We start from the raw sequence: 18,365 nt of genomic DNA, 5'->3' as shown, positions 1-18,365 counted from the left end.
TTGCCGCTATTTCTGTTATGATGATGATGATGGGACTTCCCCACAGCTTGTGCCAAATTTGAGCTGGACCGGGAGACGCTGTGCTTTGTCTGTACACCACTTACCCCAAGCACAGTACTCTAGCGCACCTCCATGGTTGACACTGGCTCAGTAAGGAAGTTCAAACCCTATGGATACAAGTGTGTAACTAAACACTAAAAGCATGTAGACATTTTCAGTTGAATGAAGATCAGATTGTAAAAGGCTGTGAAGGTACCATATTACTCCCTCCCTGGTCAGGAGACATTTATTAAGGAGGACATGTGATATGAGGCTGAGGAGCCTGAGGAAAGAAAAAGGATGAAATCTGGGGATGCATCCAGCTAGCAGTTAAATATTCAGTGGAACAGCTGTTACCAGCCCCCTAAATCCCAGTTTGATTTTGGGTCAGTCTTGACTGATGTACTCACTTACGGGCTCTGTGCTGTGCCAAATATAATTATGCCATATGTGTGGCCCTAATGGAGATCCTGGGGCCCTAAAGGAGACCCAGAGGCTGTTTGATATAAATGTCATTAAAATTTTTGTGGTTAAAGGCCCTGTGGTTAAAATTCCAGTAGTTTGCCCAGCAATAATTGGGAGTATAAATGTATCATCCCATTTATCATGTTGCACCTACTTACTACAAAATCAACACCTGACCGAGATGTGCAATCACTTATCATCTGTATGAAAGCAACAACATTTGTTTTCCGGAGGTATGAGGCTGGGTTAGGGGTAAATTTCAGGGGGGGAATTTTAAGATCTTGCTTTAACTGTATACTGTTACTCCGTCAAGTTAACTGAAAACCACCACAATGCACACAACTTAGAGAAATAAAGATACAGCAAGGACATAGATTGCAATGTCTCCTAATGTAATATCACAACCAATTGTTTACATTTATTATGACCAGCTGTTCCATATCCCTTAGGATGACTGGAAATTTTAGGTCAGTTAATTGTTTAGAGTTTTCTTGCAAACAGATTTTGGCTCTCTCAGTTGAGAACAACAGAATTACACTTTTGTGCTCACTAATAATTCTACTAAGTCCATCTGAATACAGGTTATGTTTCTTTATTCTGCTCTGCCCTTTCCACTGGCACAATCCACTGACTGGAGCAGAGCAACGTACAGGTCATGTCTGGAGATGAGCAAACTCCAATTAGTGACATAATTTCCAAACCAAAATGTTAGCAAGATATATATATACATATATTAAAGTCTTTTGCATGGCATATTTTTTTCATTGCTTTCACTATAGGTTAATTATGTTCAGTTTTATGTACAATAGGGATTTCCTCAGAACCAGTCACACTAATTATTTTTTCTGTCTCTTTACTAAAAGCTGCTTCGACTTTGATAGCTAGTTTTCTTCCCAGTCTTATAGACATAACATAATATGTACAAGAAATGAAAGTGGTATAAATGAGAGAGCTTTTGAAGTCTCTGATATTTCAAATATTTTCCCTATAGCTGTCCACTTCCTAACAGAATAACAATTAGTACTGTTTCTTATTTATATATTCCCTTACTTAAACTTTTTAGAGTCATATAAGTTTTGTCTTTAGGACTTTGCTCTGTATTCATAAGGTGTATTAACTGCTTTTCATCTACTTAGGTGGTAGGAAAAAAAATCCCTTCCATTACATATCTTTTTTATTTATTTTTTCTTTTTCTTTTAACATCCAAAATAAATCACTTTTCCCTGGTTTTGGTTGATATAGCAGTTTTGTTTCAGATTTTTTGCTCTGTGTTATGATTCTCTATGAAACAGTGCATAGCTCTGCCACCAGGGTTTCTTTAGCCAGCTGCCATTAAAGCAACTGTGATTTGTGAAGTCCTTCAAAATACAGAAGAAATAGAAATCAGGAAGTGGAACTGACAGTCACAGCAGCTGAAACCCCTTGTATTTTAGCAAGTGTGCCATTCTCATTAATCTCCTAAAGCTGCTAAAATTAATTCTGATGAAATGTGCCTAGTTACTAGCATTGGGACAGTTACTGAAACTATGTTTAATTAGTTTTCAAGTGAAACCATGTTTAACTTGAAAATAAGTCACTTATACTCTTGTTAATAAGTTTAAATGAAATAGTCAAATAAGTTTAAAATTATGTAATTTAATATTTTCTGAGAAAGCTTAGAATGCATATCTACATACTTAGTATTTATATTTAGAAGGGAAAACTGGTAGCAATGGACATGATTCTATGACTTTATGATTCTATAATTCTATGACATGGAGAAGGTGTTGGTACTCAAGGAGTTCCTTGCCTCAGTCTTCACTGCCAGTCAGGCTTCCCATGTCTCTCATTTCCCTGAACCTCTAGGCGAGGGCTGGGGAAGCAAAGTCCCTCCCACTGTAAGCAAAGATCAGGTTCGAGACCACCTGATGAAGGTGAACAAGTACGAGTCTACGGCGCCTGAGGTCATGCAACCCAGGGTCCTGAGGGAACTGGCTGATGAAGTTGCCAAACCTCTCTTCATCATATTTGAAAAGTCCTGGGAGTCAGGTGAAGTCCCCAGTGACTGGAAAAAGGGCAACATTGCTCCCATGTTATAAGGGGTAGAAAGGAGGACCTGGGGAACAACAGATTAGTAATCCTCACCTCTGTGCCTGGGAAAATCATGGAATAGATCCTCCTGGAAGCAGTGTCAAGGCACATGCAGGACAAGAAGGTGATCCAGCAGCCAACATAGCTTCACCAAGGGAAAATCATGCCTGACCAATCTAGTGGCCCTCTACAATGGAGTGACTTCATCAATCAACAAGGGAAGACTTACTGATATCATCTACCTGGATTTCCGTAAGGCTTTTGACATGGCCCCACATGACTTCCTGATCTCCAGATTGGAGAGAGAGAGAGATTTGAAAGGTGAACCATTCAGTGGATAAAGAGTTGGCTTGAAGGTTGCACTGAGAAAGTGGTGGTCAATGGCTCTATGTCCAAGTGGAGGCTGGTGATGAGTGGTGTCCCTCAGGAGGCTGTCTTGGGACTGGTACTGTACCTTTATCAATGACATAGTGGGACCAAGTTCACCCTCATCAAGTTTGCAGCTGACACCAAGCCGAGTGGTGAGGTTGATACAGCAGAAGGAAGGGATACCATCCAAAGGGACCTGGACAAGCTTGAGAAGTGGGCCCATGTAAACCTAATGAGGTTCAACAAGTCAAAGTGCAAGGTGCTGCACCTGGGTTGGGGCAATCCCAGCTGTGAGCACAGTCTAGAAGAACTCATTCAGAGCAGGACTTGGGGATTCTGGTAGATAAAAAGCTTGACATGAGCCAACAGTGTGCGCTTGCAGCCCAGAAGGCCAACAGTATACTGGGCTGCATCAAAAGCAGTGTGGCCAGCAGGGAGAGTTAGGGGATTGTCCCCCTCTACTCTACCTTTGTGAGGCCCTACTTGGACTGCTGCATTCAGGTCTGGGGCCACCAGCACCAGAAGGATGTGGATCTGTTAGAACAGGTCCAGAGGAGGGCCACGAAGTTAATCAGAGGGCTGGAGCACCTCCTATGAAGAAAGGCTGAGAGAGCTGGGGTTGTTCAGCCTGAAGAAAAGAAGGCTCTGAGGTGACCTCATTGCACCTTTTCAATATTTAAAGGAGTCTTATAAAAAAGATGGAGAGCAAACTTTTTCTTGGGCAGACAATGACAGGACAAGGGAGAATGCTTTTAAATGAAAAGAGGGGAGATTTAGATTAGAGGTTAGGAGGAAATTCTTCACTCAGAGGGTGGTGAGGCCCTGGCACAGGCTGCCCAGAGAAGCTGTGGATGCCCCATCCCTGGAAGTGTTCAAAGCCAGACTGGATGGGGCCTTGAGCAACCTGGTCTGGAGGGAGGTGTCCCTGCCCATGGCAGGGGGTTGGAACTGGGTGGTCTTTAAGGTCACTTCCAACCTGAGCCATTCTATGATTCTACTTTTCACCTGTGAAAACTGGAATACAAGGGGGATCAGTGGAGTTTAAAATAAAAAATTAAGAGAAGTTTTGTTCTCTATCATGTAAAAATATTAGTATCTGATTCCAGACTTGAAATGATAGAGCTGAAAAAAGAAGCTGGAAAAAAAATAAAGGGGACCTTTATGATCAGTATGGAACCACTGCTGACATGAATACAATAAGAATTAAAATTCTATAATTTATAAGTCCAAGGGTGAAAGTTCACGTTTCAGAACATTAATTGGTCTACATTTTTTTATTTTATTTTATTTTTTTATATTTTTTTAGCTAAATTTAGTAGCTTAGTGTCTACTTTAGTGGCTAAAGTAGAGCGTTGCTTTCCAACTTGAAGCAACATCTTATTTTTAAGAAGGTGATGATGAGTTACTGCTCCAACACTGTGCAGAGCAAGCCTGTTTATCAAGGACAGTCTTCTCCTGTGCTTAAGGGAGCCTCCTTCCTCCTTGCTCCTGGCTTTTCCACAGAAACAGCTGACAGTGGTAAGGAGGTATCACTCAATGATATAATTATTCTACCTGAAAAAGATTTGCGTGATATCTGTATATTTAATTAAAAACTTTTGATGAGGTGATCTGTGTGTGTGCCCACAATGTGTGCAAGTATGGATGCATGAGTGTGTTGTTTCTCTAGTCTTGCCAGTTGAGTCCACTCAGATCAACAGACATTTTGCTTGTAGTGACCCATGTTCTTCATCCCTCAGAGCATGCAAATGCCTCGTAACATGCCAACAACACTGAACTGAACTAAGTAGTTGAAGAGGAGTGCTCCTCTAACCTTATACAAAGAATTGTGTAGTTTCTCTTGTGAATGCATGACAACCTGGATAACTGGCTGAAAGGATGCAGAACTGGAAGGTGGCTAAACTAGCTCAGTTCTACCACTGTAATGGTTTATCTTGTTGCCCTTTCTCTTATTTTAAATAGCTGTTTGTTCTGTGGAGATAAATAACAATGAAACACAAAAGAAGAATGATACAGGGGAAAAAAATCATTTTGTCCTGTACTAAGTACCAGAAGTAAATGTCTTTCGCAATCGTGTTGTGAACAAACAAACAAAAAAGTGCTTTTCTGTTTACAAGGACAAGGACATTTACTAGTATTACTCCTTGAACTGTAATCAGTCATTATCTCGTTTCCTCATGGAAGTCACAGCTGATATTTACAAGAATAACTATAATCTATGAGGATGAAAGAAACTAAAAAGTGAGGGATAGCTGGCAGACAGAACCTTTGCAATTGACCTCACAGCGCAGCCACCAGTGACAGCAATGTCAGCATCTGTTTCAGCAGCATGCCTGGTTGGAATGGGAAACGAAGTGTCTGGTGTCTGAATGAAACATCTCTATTGTCATGACCTAAAATGCAAAAATGATTTCAATATCAAATACAACTTTTTCCCTCTCTTACTGAGAATTAATCTCAATTGTTAATCAAGGCAGCTAGTGCTGGGTTTTACTTCTCATCTGAAAAATGTCACTTCAAGCATCTCTGAGCACACCTCTGCTACACTGGAGCATCCTATCAACCAGATAGGGAGAGAAGAATGCCACTTCTTGAACTGTCAGTTCTGCTTCCAGATGCACACAGCTTTAAGATGTTTTCAACATTGCTTAGCTGACATGTTCTGTTATTAATTTCAGTGGACTTTATGATAATTTGCTAAAGGTATGAAACTGAAATGGGAAAAAATAGTAAACATCAGCTTAGCACTGACTGAAATTAGAAGCACAAGCAGTGCACAAGAAAAGCAAATTAAAAAAAAAAAAGAAAAAGAAAAAGAAAGGGAAAAATATAAAGGAAGAAAAAAAATTAAAAGGATTTAACACTCCTAGTTTTATACCCAGAAAAAAGTAAACAAGGATTGATTGGAATTCCATCCTCTGCAAAGCACAGACAATTGGAGGAACTTCCAGTGTTCTGCATGCCTGATAAATAACTACAGGAACATTTATGTATATTGGCAAAACAATTACTACACTGAATTAAGTAGTTTCTTATTTGTTGCATTTAATCAAACCAAAAATGCAAATATGACAATGTCTTGATGCTTGCTTTGTGAAAGCCTCATAAAACACCCCATTCCATAATTGATTTTATCTGATATACGTGAATGATGCTTACTGGTGTTACAGATGTATTAACTCTGTTAATCATTAATTGCCTTTCAAAGCATACCCATTTACTAAGTTATGTCACTTTTCATCTTGAGGGGAAAAAAAAAAAAAAAAAAAAAAAAAAAGCTATTTGTAAGACATATTCAGGGATCATTAAGCCCCGATGTGAAAAATATCCACACTAGGTTTGGAACAAAAAAATGATATTGCATGAGGGATTTGAGAACATGAGCTGAACAATCCTGTCCAGATGAAACTGCACAGACTTTTTTAGGCTAACTGGGACTTGGTCAGTGTCACGGGTCCTCTTCATTGCCATTACAATACAAGCAAGAATAGATGATGGGATCTTTTCATTTTCCATATGTGGTCAGATGCCTGTATCTGTCTTTTTCCATGTGCACTTCATCACAGTGATGTTCAGCACTGGTCTGGTACTTACTGAGACAGAAGATCTGCACCTACTTTCCTTTCTGCAACATCTGTGCTCTCTCTGGGAGGTTCCTAGGCTACTCAGTGGCAACTTTACTGAGCTCACAAAATTTGACAGGACCACTGGCCAGGACACTATGGCTGGAGACAACAAAACACAGCCATCAAATGCAATTGCACTCTCTGTTAAGCAGCACATATTCTTAACTGTTTGAGTAGGTCTTGCAGCTGACAGTCTTGCTGTGGTACTATTAGACTGACACAGTTTCCAGTCTTTTTGCCTGTTAGGGCATCCTCTTTAACGGGAACCTCTTTCTCATCTCTACTTGACTCAGATCGATTACTCTCTGGAATGCAAACAGATTCTTCACTGTGAAGATATAAAATATAAAAAAGAAGTTTTTCAAGTGTTTATATATGGCCGGGAAAAACAAAGCTGAATACTGTACAATGAAATACAGTTGTTTGACATGTACATGTACTTTTCTGCTCTACAAAATTCTGTTATATAGCAACTCCATGTAACTTTAAAAGGAAGAATAATTATCACCAAAGGCAATGCAATGTAGGAAAAAAAATAAAAATCTAGACATCACACAGACAAGAAACAGAATCCCGGCTGACAAAAAGTAACAGGGCTGTATACATTTGGTACACCACACAGTTATGAACATTCCTGATGTTACTTGAATGGCAGGAATCCCCCAGGTGTGTGCTAAGTGGCATTATAGCTGATAGCCTTATGTACATGAGTGGATATAGTTGCACCCTAGGGGAACGTAACACCGTGAGTGTTTCACTGAACACCCTCCTACAGTAATAAAATCCACCTGTGATGTAACACTTGGGAAAAATAAAGGTACAATTTGGTCAAACTGTGCTCAATGGATGCATTTACAAAAACCTTGCAGGGGTCAATAAAGATCTTTTAATAAACAATAAAGCAAATGTTTCTAACTTGTAGTAGAATGCAACATACAGATAAAATGCTTATTAAGAGTATCATTTTTTTGATACCCTTATTTAGGTTTACAGCCGGCTGTGACACAAGTAGTTTATATATTTTTTTAATGGAGATGTCTGGAGAAATGGATTTTCTGTCCTATTGGAGAGTCCGACATTTAGAAATCTGACTGGACTCAAAATGAGATGGATAGTTGAAACCTCCAAATATTTCTTAGAACTAAATTGTGCAAAATATTCATTACAAAAACATAAAAATGTCCATATTAAAATGGCTCATCCCAGGAACACTTAAAAATGTAGTACATAATATTCATTAAAGTCATAACATTGATATATAATGTTATCCAACATGTCTAAAACAAAAAACAAATATTTAAATTAGATTAAATGGAGAAAGTTTTGAAAAATATGTTCTGAGCTCTATTTAAAATGCGTTTGAAACCTTTCCTTAGAACCACTGTACAACTTAGCACTTTTCCACAAGACATTTTGACTGGGAAGAACCAACATTTTCATTTTGCAAACATTTTCATCAATCTTGTTTTCTTTTTATGAGCGCTGTTGATTAGACAAATTATAGCCCCTAATATGTAGTGGGGCCACCATTCTAAAGTGGTTCTGGAGCTGTTGATGTTTGAATGCTGTCTCTCTTTATCTGTCCTACTGGGTCAGGTGTGAAGTTTCTCCTCCCCAAAGCACCATATTATGACAACATCACACAGGACACGTGGTTCGCATCACTCAAATGAACACGGTGCAGGTTTTTTGCAGTCAGATGAAACAGAAATCAGCAGTGGCCATGTGTTTTTTTTTAGATACTTTTTTTTCTAGACATACTATATGGGATGCACAGGAATTACAGAGAGGATCTGGGCTGGCATTGTCCCAGGGCTGTTCCTCTTGTTCACAGACATATCACACTGACCTAAGGCCACTTGCTTTTGGCTTACCTGGTCATTGTAGCTCTCCCACCATTCCCCATACTCCCTTTTGGGGTGAAACACTCTATTTCCGACTTGTGCGGGGCCAGTCTCCTGCCTTTGTACCTAATAAATCACGACAACAACAGGAGCAAACAGAAAGAAGTGATTGTGTGCTCAGCTTTCTGTGACAGCTGCTGTGCAAAGGGCCATGCACATGAATGTTACTGTGGCAGTGGTGAGATATAGTGCAAAGCAGCTGTGGGAGCGGTAGAATAGCTCCCCAGACCTGTGCTAAAGCAAACAGGGCTATGTAGGAGAGGTGCTCACCATTTATCCATATATATGCATATTGGAAGAGCTAAAAAATTCTACAGAATAAATAACACAGTAACCTTTCGTCTGTAACAAGTTTTGGAGTTAGACCAGCATGTGAAGGCCAGTAGTTTAGGCCAAACAACACAAATTAAGGAGCAGTGAGAATCAACTGGTGGCCACATTCTCAATTTTAACTTATCCTCTTTCTCTGATACTCCATGTCCGTAACACTTGTCTTCTTCCCCTGCTTGCCAAAGCAAGCACCAGTGTGGTTGACTGCTTGGCTAAAATTTGGGTGGCATCACAGTTCGTGTCACGAAAGGGCCTTTAACTCTCCATTTGCAATAAAAGGAGGCTAGATGACTTTCAAGACTTAGATATGAAGTCAAGTGAAAACAATACCAATGCTAGAGCCCAGTGCAGTACTATGAATGCCTTAAATACCATACCTTGAACTTGGATTAAAAAAAAAAATACTTGGATAAACAATTTAATACTTGAGGATTTAATTAATCCCTGGATAAGATACCAAGCTAAGATCTGGTCATCATTTACTCTCTGAGCACTTAAATGGGATATGAATATTGCAGAGATCTTATGCTGGCTCTCTTCCCAGTGGTGATTTTCATCTTAATTGTGCAAATTTCTGTGCTATGTGTTGAAATATCTAGTCAAATGCTTTAATAAAATTTAGGCAAAATGCGTGCAGCAGATCACTTCTCAAAAAGTTGTTTGTGATATTTCATTCCCACATGCTATAAGCTTCATCATGGGTATTTAACAAAATTCTGTGGGAAGAAGTCAGTTTAGTTTAACACTGCTAACATGACAGACTAAATGGATTATTTATTGCTTGTCCATTAACCTGATCTAGATAACAAAAGGTACCTTGAAGACAACAATCCTGAAAAAGAGAAATATCTCGAGTGAACACAAAGTCTTAACTTTGGATGCAATTATAGTAGATTGTCAGGGGTAGTGTATATTGCATAAATAGCTGAGGAAGCAGCTTAGTGAACCTGAGAGTGAACTGGAGACAGTAAAGTGAGATGTGCTCAGTGCAGAGAAGTCCTTTCATTTACAAATTATAACCTTACTGAAAGAAGGAACAACAGGAGCTTTGCAGACTGGCTACCAAGGGTTTTAAGTCAATCCACAGGGTGGTATGTGCAGTGCTCCCAAATAGGTATCAAGCTCACGCAGGACACATACATAGTAAATGGAAGTTGATTCCTAGAGCAGAGGAAAAAGCGGACGGGCTTAGAGAACAGCAAAATTCACTGAAAATAGAAAGGAAGTCAAACTGCATCATACAAATTCAATTGAGGTAACAAGAGAGAAAGAGCAAAGAGAAAAGAATGTGCGAAAACTTCATAGGAAAGAAAGGAGATAAAGATGGTGTGAAGGTTAGATGTCAAAGAAGATAGAGTTTAGGAAGAGCAGGAAGAAAACACAGTTACATTTAGACCTGTTAAGCAAAAGAGATGCTTTGTGCTCAAAAAGACAGAAGGAGGAAAAGGCATGACTAAGAAAAGGGATTTGGAGAACCTAAATGCTCACAATAAGCAGAATTCTAAAAAAGTAGCCAACAGAGGGAAGAAGAGGTAAGTCCTTGGTAATCCATTCTGAAACAAAACCCTGGTTGAGATGCTTGTGAAACAGATAAAAAAATATCCCATTCCCCAGTCACCACCACAAACTTCACTGCCATGCAAGTCAGCAGAATGGTTCTCAGAGAGATTTCTATGAATGTCTCAAGTTTTGCTATTCACTCAAGAGCAAATTAATCAACAGAAGAAATATGTTGTCACAGACTGCTCTGAAGTAACTGTTTCATGACAATTCAGTGCTCAAAACTCATATAATTATGAAAGCAGTGACCAAGCTCTAATCAACCTTCCTACTGTGGAAAGTGTATCTCTGGAAAGAGATACCAGAGGTTCTGCATAAAAAGGGTTTTCAGCATTCAAAACAGATAAAGGTCATAATATGCCCCAGAATGTCTTGTATCAGAAAAATGTCAAGGTAATTTGTCCCCCTCTTGGTTGTTAAAACAAATAACTTTAAATTATTTAATATGAGGAGATTAAAAAAGAAAACAAACAAACAAAACAAAAACAAAAACAAACAAAAAAAACACCCTGAAACTTTTTTTTGCAGTTTTCATATCAAATGCTAACACTAAAATGATTTTGCATTTCACCTGGCATATGGAGGAGGCATAAAACACTACAGTGTGAGCAGTGTTTGCAAGAATGGATTTCTTTTCTTAGGGTCAGTTCCAGGACTGTGTATTGGTTAGAAGAGAGAGAGGACTTTGTGTCTGTGCAAAAGAGCAGTTCAGGAGCAAATGCAGCTAAATTCTGTTGAAGGCTTTGAAAAGTTCTGCATTGGCCTTAGGGTCTTTTTTGTATTTTTTATGTTTGTTTGCTTGTTTATTTGTTTCATCTGTGGGCATGGAGTTGCAAGTTGTTTCATTTTGTTGTTTTTCAATCTTTTTATTTATTTATTTATTTTTCACAGAGGTGAGTTGTCCTCAAAAGAAATGTTTAATGATGCACCCCAATATGATTTATGAGTGTCAATCAGTTACAAGAAAGTAGAGAATTAATTCCCAGTAATTCAATCACTGCAGTGCTTTGTCACCAAACACTTTGGAAACCTACTCTGTCTTACAGAGCAGTGCTCTGCACTTTCCAGAAGGGATCAGGAGAGAGAATTAAACTCAGTCCTGGGCTGAGAGAAGTCACATCTGTATTGCCCGAACTTTGGCAATACTCGATGCACATATTAGAAGGAAACACAAGTGTGACTGCTCGGATTTGAGGAACCATTACATCTTCTCCTTGCCACCTTCACCTTCCACCAAAACTCACCTTGTAGACCAAAATTAATGGATATTACGGGAAGTAAGGGTGGAATCAACATCCTGAGCGACACCAATAATCATCTATTGCAATGCTTTAGAAACCATGTTTAGATCTCTTGATATGTCTCCCCCTACTTTTATATTTTTTATTTTTTCAATGAAGGTGTGAGTCCCTGTATTACTGAGTGCTTTACATAGTCTTTGAATATGGACTATTTTAGACTTTTTTAGACTATGAGCTTGATACCTAAATCTTCACTTTATAGACAGGTGTTGGCAACCTGTATATATATATATATGTGTATATATATATATATATATACACATATATACATTGAATGAAGCGTTAAGCAAATCTAATTTGTTGTGTAGGAGATGGAGGTCTATCATCAGTTCATATTTCAAATGCAATCTCATAATGATATGCAGAAATTTATTTATTGAACACCAAATAGGTACTTGGCACTGTTTAGACCCAGAGGAAAAGAGTAGGTTTGGTCAACAGGATTTTTCTACTGCAAGGTAGGAGTAATGTCTTCATGAAATTGTACCTTGCAAGGGTGGAAAAAGGGACATTTCCATGGGAACATTTAACAAGACAGAGAAAGTAGAGCCAAATCTGATTGTATGGCAAGGGCTAATCCTGTACTGGGGACAGAAGTTCAGCATTGCAATTATTAATTCCTAAGGGTCTTGTTAATTATTATGGTTACAGGTTTTGGTCTGAGATAATGAGCATGGTATAAGTGTCTAATACTTAAGTGTCTAATACTCTTTCTGAATAATGCTTTTCCCCTTAAGTTAACAGTAATAAAAGCAGGTGATATCTATTATTTCAACCCCAAAACTCTGTTTTTCTCTATTTTGGAATGAAACTGAAGCAAGACTTTTTAAATCCCTGAAAAGGGAAATTAATAGAGGAGAGGAGAGGAAAGAAGAAGAGAGGAGAGGGGATTCAGAAAGCTTAATAGGGCATTGATGAAATATTGTCTCTTTGTTTTCCATCACTTTTACTGATTTTTTTTTCAGTGCTCTTATGCCTGGTACTTGGACAGACAGCTGAATGTTACAAACCTGCCCACTTTTCCAGGATCAGTTATGTGTGTCAAATCTTATGTACAAGTAGTATTTTTCACCTGCACTATTACTTGGCATTATTATTAAGAAACAACGAAGATCTTGCATTTCACAGCAACAGAGTTAGGGCTGACCTTTAGACTAGATTAAAATAAATAAATAAATAAATAAATTTATGAAATTTTCATCATAAATGGGTAAAGGATGGACTGTGAAGGATATTTAGCATTGTTACTGTTTTGAACTGCAAACACACTGTTCTTGAAAAGCCATTCTGCAAGGTGGGTCATGCTACTTTGATACTGTACTACATTGCACTGAACAATTTTAAAGAGGTCTAAGTTTATTATGGGCATTTTCCCATCTATATCATGAATAATTGTATATTATTAAATATGACACTTTTTGATTCTTTCTTTTTTTAAAAAAAATCAACATGGAAATATTATTTGCTTAATAGCACAATTTCAGCAAGCAAAATACGTTAAAGTGCATAATTAATTTATTTGTTTCAAGTGTAGCAGAATCTTTTTTCTTTTTTCCTTTTTTTTTTTCAACTTATTCTAGTTAAGCAATTGCTTATGTAATTGCAACTGGTGGATCAAGATGAGTTTTTTGATGGTGTGCTATACAAAGCATTATAATGAATTAAGGAAAGAAGAATAGTCCAATAATAAAATATTGCCAGTATGTTTATTTCCCTTCCTCCAGAAGCGATATTTCTGAGATGTTGGATAAAGAATTTTATAGGATTTCTGTACATTAGCATATTATTTACACAAAACTTGTCGTTATCCTTAATGTATTCTCTACATTGAATTTCTGTCCTCCCTTTTGTGAGGTTTATGTAACTACAGATGCCATAGGAAGGTCTCATTACTTTATTCATGAATTCATTCTTCACGTTGAAAAAGAAAGATACACTTCATTTGCTCTGAAACACTGTAAATGTTAGAAACTTCTGTAGGTTTGTGAAGTAGATGGATGGGAACCCACTTTGCAGAGGCAAATATCACATTTTTTAAGATATTTTTAAAATTTGTTGACTTATAAGAAAGGTGTTTCTCTTTTCTGATGTTTTTTATCAATTCAATCCATTATGCTATCCTGTGTATTTCATATATTGACTAATATATTGATATTTTCATATATATATTTCATTTATTGATATTTTGTTTTCTAATGTTTTGCATCTTTTCTGGATGTTTATTAAATTTTGAACCTTTCCTTTTCTGCTACCACATTATTGAATTGTGAACTGAAAAAGGACTTTTTTTTCTCTCTCTCTTTTTTTTTTTTTTTGTAAATGTTTTGTTGTGTTGCAGTCCTCAATTGTCAACATACTGGGTAAACATTTCAACATATAATCCTGTAACCAAAACTATAGAGAAGTAAAATATAGCGTTTTTATATATTTTAGCAAACCCCTGGCTTGAATTTCAGTTACAGTTTTTAGAAAATATCTGTAATCAGAAACAGTTCTAAATCAGCTGATATTCCGTCTCCTCTACCTCTCTATACCAAATTCCAGTATTCAAGTACAAATACCATATTTATAATTCATACAGGCATTTTCATATGGATAGATGTCTTGTTTGGACCTAGGCTAGAAGTCTTAGTCTTCTGTTTACCAAATTAAATATAATGACAGTTCATGTACAAGTTTGCTCTGGAAAGAACCAGAAGTTCCTTTCGTAGAAAAACCTGTGTTCAGACCAGATGGTAGTGTGCAACAGAATTTACATCCTGCTTGCAAAATGGACATGAGACCATATGCATGGCTTGTCTCTCATACTCTTCAGCGTGAGTGACAAAGATAATATTGATACAGTATAGAGTGACATTTATTTGTCACCAGAATTTCAGGAGACAAGTTGGAAGATGAAACACAAAGCAAAATGGGTAGGCACTGCTGTTAAAAAATAGAAAACTCCTCAGCTCTTCCCCTTAAGAAAACATGCTGGTCCCATCTTCACTGTTCCTTTATTTATTTATTTATTTATTTTTTGTAGTACTAACGAGACTGCATTTTGCCGTCTAGAGCATATTTGTGCAAAAGTAGGCAGGGAACTGTTTATAATTTAATTTGAATGGTTCAGCTACAGTATTTGATTCAAAGTGATGGGGACACTGTCCTAATAATATAAATAATTCCAAAAATTAAGCTTGAATACTCAACGTGCTCAGTCAATGCAGTCAAACAATTTATATAAATCAATCAATATTTTAATTAAATTTAAGTTGTGTGGAAATTCAAAACAACAACACTAGCACTGCACACATATTAAAATTCATTGTAATCAGGGCAGTCAAGAATACCAATTCATTGTACAGAGGGAATGTTTTAGCAACAATTCATCAAAATCTTTCAGACCTAATTCCTCTCACTGAGTTTCATAAAATATTCTTCAATCATCTCACAATATTTGAAGTTTAATTAATCACAGCATCAAGCTTGTTCAAAAAGACACCAGGAGTATATGGAAAAAATGAAAGACTTAAACCATTCAGTAATCTCACAATCCAAGTTTCTGTAGCATATTAGATTAAAATATGTCAGAATGATTCATTTGGGAAATGATTCACTAATAAATGCAGACTAATCAGTCAAATGAATAATGACTTCCTCTAAAGAGTCAAAGATTTTTTCCTGTATGTCTCAAAATTCTCTTCTAGCAAGGCTCTGAAGCGACCAACTAATACTTTGTAGTATCATTATGGTTACATTTCATTTCTGAAATAATAACAATCCCCTTTGACCAGACCTCCAACTCACGTAAATTGTTATGTTCTCTAAGGACATTACATAATGTATGAAATTTATCTCCCAAGTCCATACCATACACAAGTTAATTTAAATAATTTAATTTCTTTAAGAAATTATTTTCTTATTCTATAAAACTTCAGGATTTCAAATAACATGAACTTTTTTTTTTTTTTTTCCACTGAGATAAAACCAGAATCATAAAGGTCTTTTAGTGTATAGGTCTTTTAGACTCAGGCTGGAATCTCTCCTCTGCCATCATTTGGCATTGAAAATCACTGCTCTTTTCACCAGGTTAGAAAATAACTCTCTGTCTTTTCTAATCAATGCTTATTTTATTCAAGACAAAATGGTTCCACCAGGCTTCAGGAGGAAAACAATCCATCCTGGCATAACTGACAGGCTGCTGATACAGCTCTGTATAGGAGGTGATATGTCTGTCTTGATCTCAGTATTGTGAGGTTACCACCTCTTCTATACTCTCTTACATACTTCTGTGAGAAAACCAGTGCAACTACTTGTAGAAAAGGCAGAACCAATTATTTATTTGTTATATGTTATTCCGTGGATAAGGAGCATTGTGTTTTTCGTGTTTTGCCAGGCAATGGACCTGATGAAGTGTTAGTGTGTCATAAGACCACTCTGATCACCAAGAGTTTCTCAGCCCTTAACCCATAACCCATAATGCATGCCCTGACAAAGCCTGGTAAGTAAACAGTTTCTCAACTGAATTTGGAGGAAAACTATAACATTCTTTCTATCATCATTCAAAATGTGTCAAAGAAATTGTTCATGTTGCATATAAATGAAGACAAAATTGGCATTTGTACTGTAAGAAATGTGTCTCCATAGAATATGCTGTGGCAGAAATTCATAATCAGTATCTTTCTCAATGAGCATGCAGGTCCTAAATGCCAGCCAGCTTCAGCTTTCAACAAAACTTCAACCCCTCCCTCCCCCTGCCCTAGCACATACACACACTTTCTTATTTCCTACTCTGCTAAATCAGGTTTGTAGGTCTCCTATCTTTTTAACAGGTCTGAAAGCTCCATGTCAGATAACCATCCTGTTTTATCTCTCAGGAAGCTTATCTTATCCCCTTTGTTACAGGGAACTTGAATCTCTCATATTTATGTCAGAAGTCCTCATTCTGGTATGTGTACACATATTATTTATTATAACAACATACAGTTTGATGATGGCCAGGGCTTCAATCCATCTACTTATTCATGTATGTGGCACTCCCAATCAAAATTTAACTTCTAGGCCGTGCAAACTGTATGGACTGTATCTTGGAGCCCCTTGGCAAATTGCACATAACAGTGTCAGAGATTTATTCCAAGAGTATTTGGCTGGAATCTCAATGCTTTCTCAAGGTTCTTTTCATAATAAAATGTTATAGTCAGACTTTCCAGAACTTTCTGTAACAGGTAAAATTAGTTCTCTGGTTAGTTCAAGCCTGAGATTTTCAGCCTTTTTTTTTTTTTTTTTTTCTCCAGTGTTTTAAATGAATTTTTATCAGTTTCAGATTTTTTTGAATGTTTGAAATTTTTCCTGTAGAAAAGAAGGTAGTGCTTTTGTTGTTGTTAGTGGTTTTTGTTTGTTTGTTTTATTTTATTTTGAGAAATTTTGATTCAGGCTTCTGAAAAGGTCATTTCAAGATTTTGGTGCTGAGATAAGACATGCTGCTGTATGACATAGTACTTTAACTGCAATACTTTTAAACCATGAATGGCAGCTTCTAGGTGGATCCAAGCACAGTTTTCTTATTTTGTGGATCAAAATATCTCATTTGAATAGTCACAAAACAGATATAGACAGACATAAGAGGCAAAAAGAGAGAGAATAGATAGAAGAGAGATGGGGAAAAAAAATAGTCATTCCTTGCAGAAAACAGAGTGCATAATGTAATGGTAGACACCTGTTCCCAAAATGCCTCATTATGGCACAGTCTGGGACATTCTGATGTAAATACTAATTATAGCAACTGGTGGTCCAAGGCTGAATCCAGTTCAGTGGAAAAACCTACCTTTATTATCACTTTGTCCCCATAGGAGACAGGAAATGGCTGTCAACAGCATGTGCGCCTGGGAAGGTGAATGATACCTGTGCAAGGCAGGTATCATATTGGACCCTCACACTGTTGCCACTGTACCAAAATAATGCTTGAGAAAAAAATGCCTCCGAATGACACGTAATTCTTTGCTGAAGTTGTGAATATCTTTGTCTAGGTCGAATAAGGAAAACCAAAATTAATAGTGATTTATATGAGTGTAGAATTTCTAGTGGTCCACCTGAGGGCGAGCACTGGTTACCAGAGCAAGGGGACCTCACTCCCAAATGAAAGATTTCAGTTCTATCACTTCTGCAGAGATGAAGAGAACAACACCCAGTTCTGCAATCACACAGTGGAGTGACAAAATTCTTTACAGGGCAAGATAAGGCATTAACATATAAGTGAGTAGTTTATTTGCTTTGACTACTAACATTTCTGTTCAATTATTTAAGAAATAATACCTCATGGACTAGTAATTCCATGTGGAAAGAAACATCACTGCCACAGTGGGCTATTAATCTTTAATTTCAATGAGATCTGTAGATTGCTGGGGGTAGGTGTGTATGATAAGCTGCAGAAATAGCTGTGCATCTTTTCTGTTGTCTGGAGCTGTGCTGTTCACATCTGGATGGAGGAAGTATGCATAGCACAGGAAACATACAATGTATTTTGAATACGGCTAATGCTATCTGACACTCTGGTGACGATTCTTTTCTTTTGAGTGATCATATCCACCTGCCTGGATAACAGATCAGAAGTAATGCTCAGTCCTTTGCTTAAATTAACAGTCAAAAATAATAGAAGAAATCTGAGTGACACTGACACTGTCACAGGGAGAATGGTCAAGTGGCAATTAAAAAAAATTCCT

At 37.3% G+C, this 18,365-nt stretch overlaps 2 protein-coding genes across 4 annotated transcripts in view; both read right to left on the bottom strand.

The window, feature by feature from the left end:
• The window catches only part of CTSC (cathepsin C), a 770,970-nt gene that overhangs the window by 82,288 nt on the left and 670,317 nt on the right, over nucleotides 1–18,365 (bottom strand). The window lies entirely within an intron of this gene.
• The window catches only part of GRM5 (glutamate metabotropic receptor 5), a 278,573-nt gene that overhangs the window by 3,897 nt on the left and 256,311 nt on the right, over nucleotides 1–18,365 (bottom strand). The window contains exons 8-9 of one of the 3 annotated variants that reach the window (XM_035542529.1): nucleotides 8,444–8,539; nucleotides 6,736–6,897 (exon numbers count right to left, since the gene is read on the bottom strand). The exons of 1 other annotated variant lie outside the window; for it this stretch is intronic. In XM_035542529.1, coding sequence (XP_035398422.1) covers nucleotides 6,736–6,897; nucleotides 8,444–8,539 — 258 coding nt within the window. The remainder of the gene's footprint in view (nucleotides 1–6,735; nucleotides 6,898–8,443; nucleotides 8,540–18,365) is intronic. One more of the 3 variants, XM_035542530.1, reaches the window with a different exon arrangement.

This window comes from Cygnus atratus, chromosome 1 (genome assembly GCF_013377495.2).
Source record: "Cygnus atratus isolate AKBS03 ecotype Queensland, Australia chromosome 1, CAtr_DNAZoo_HiC_assembly, whole genome shotgun sequence".
NCBI lineage: Eukaryota > Metazoa > Chordata > Aves > Anseriformes > Anatidae > Cygnus > Cygnus atratus.
Note: the sequence above shows the minus strand (reverse complement) of the source record. Positions and strands in the feature narration are given on the sequence as shown.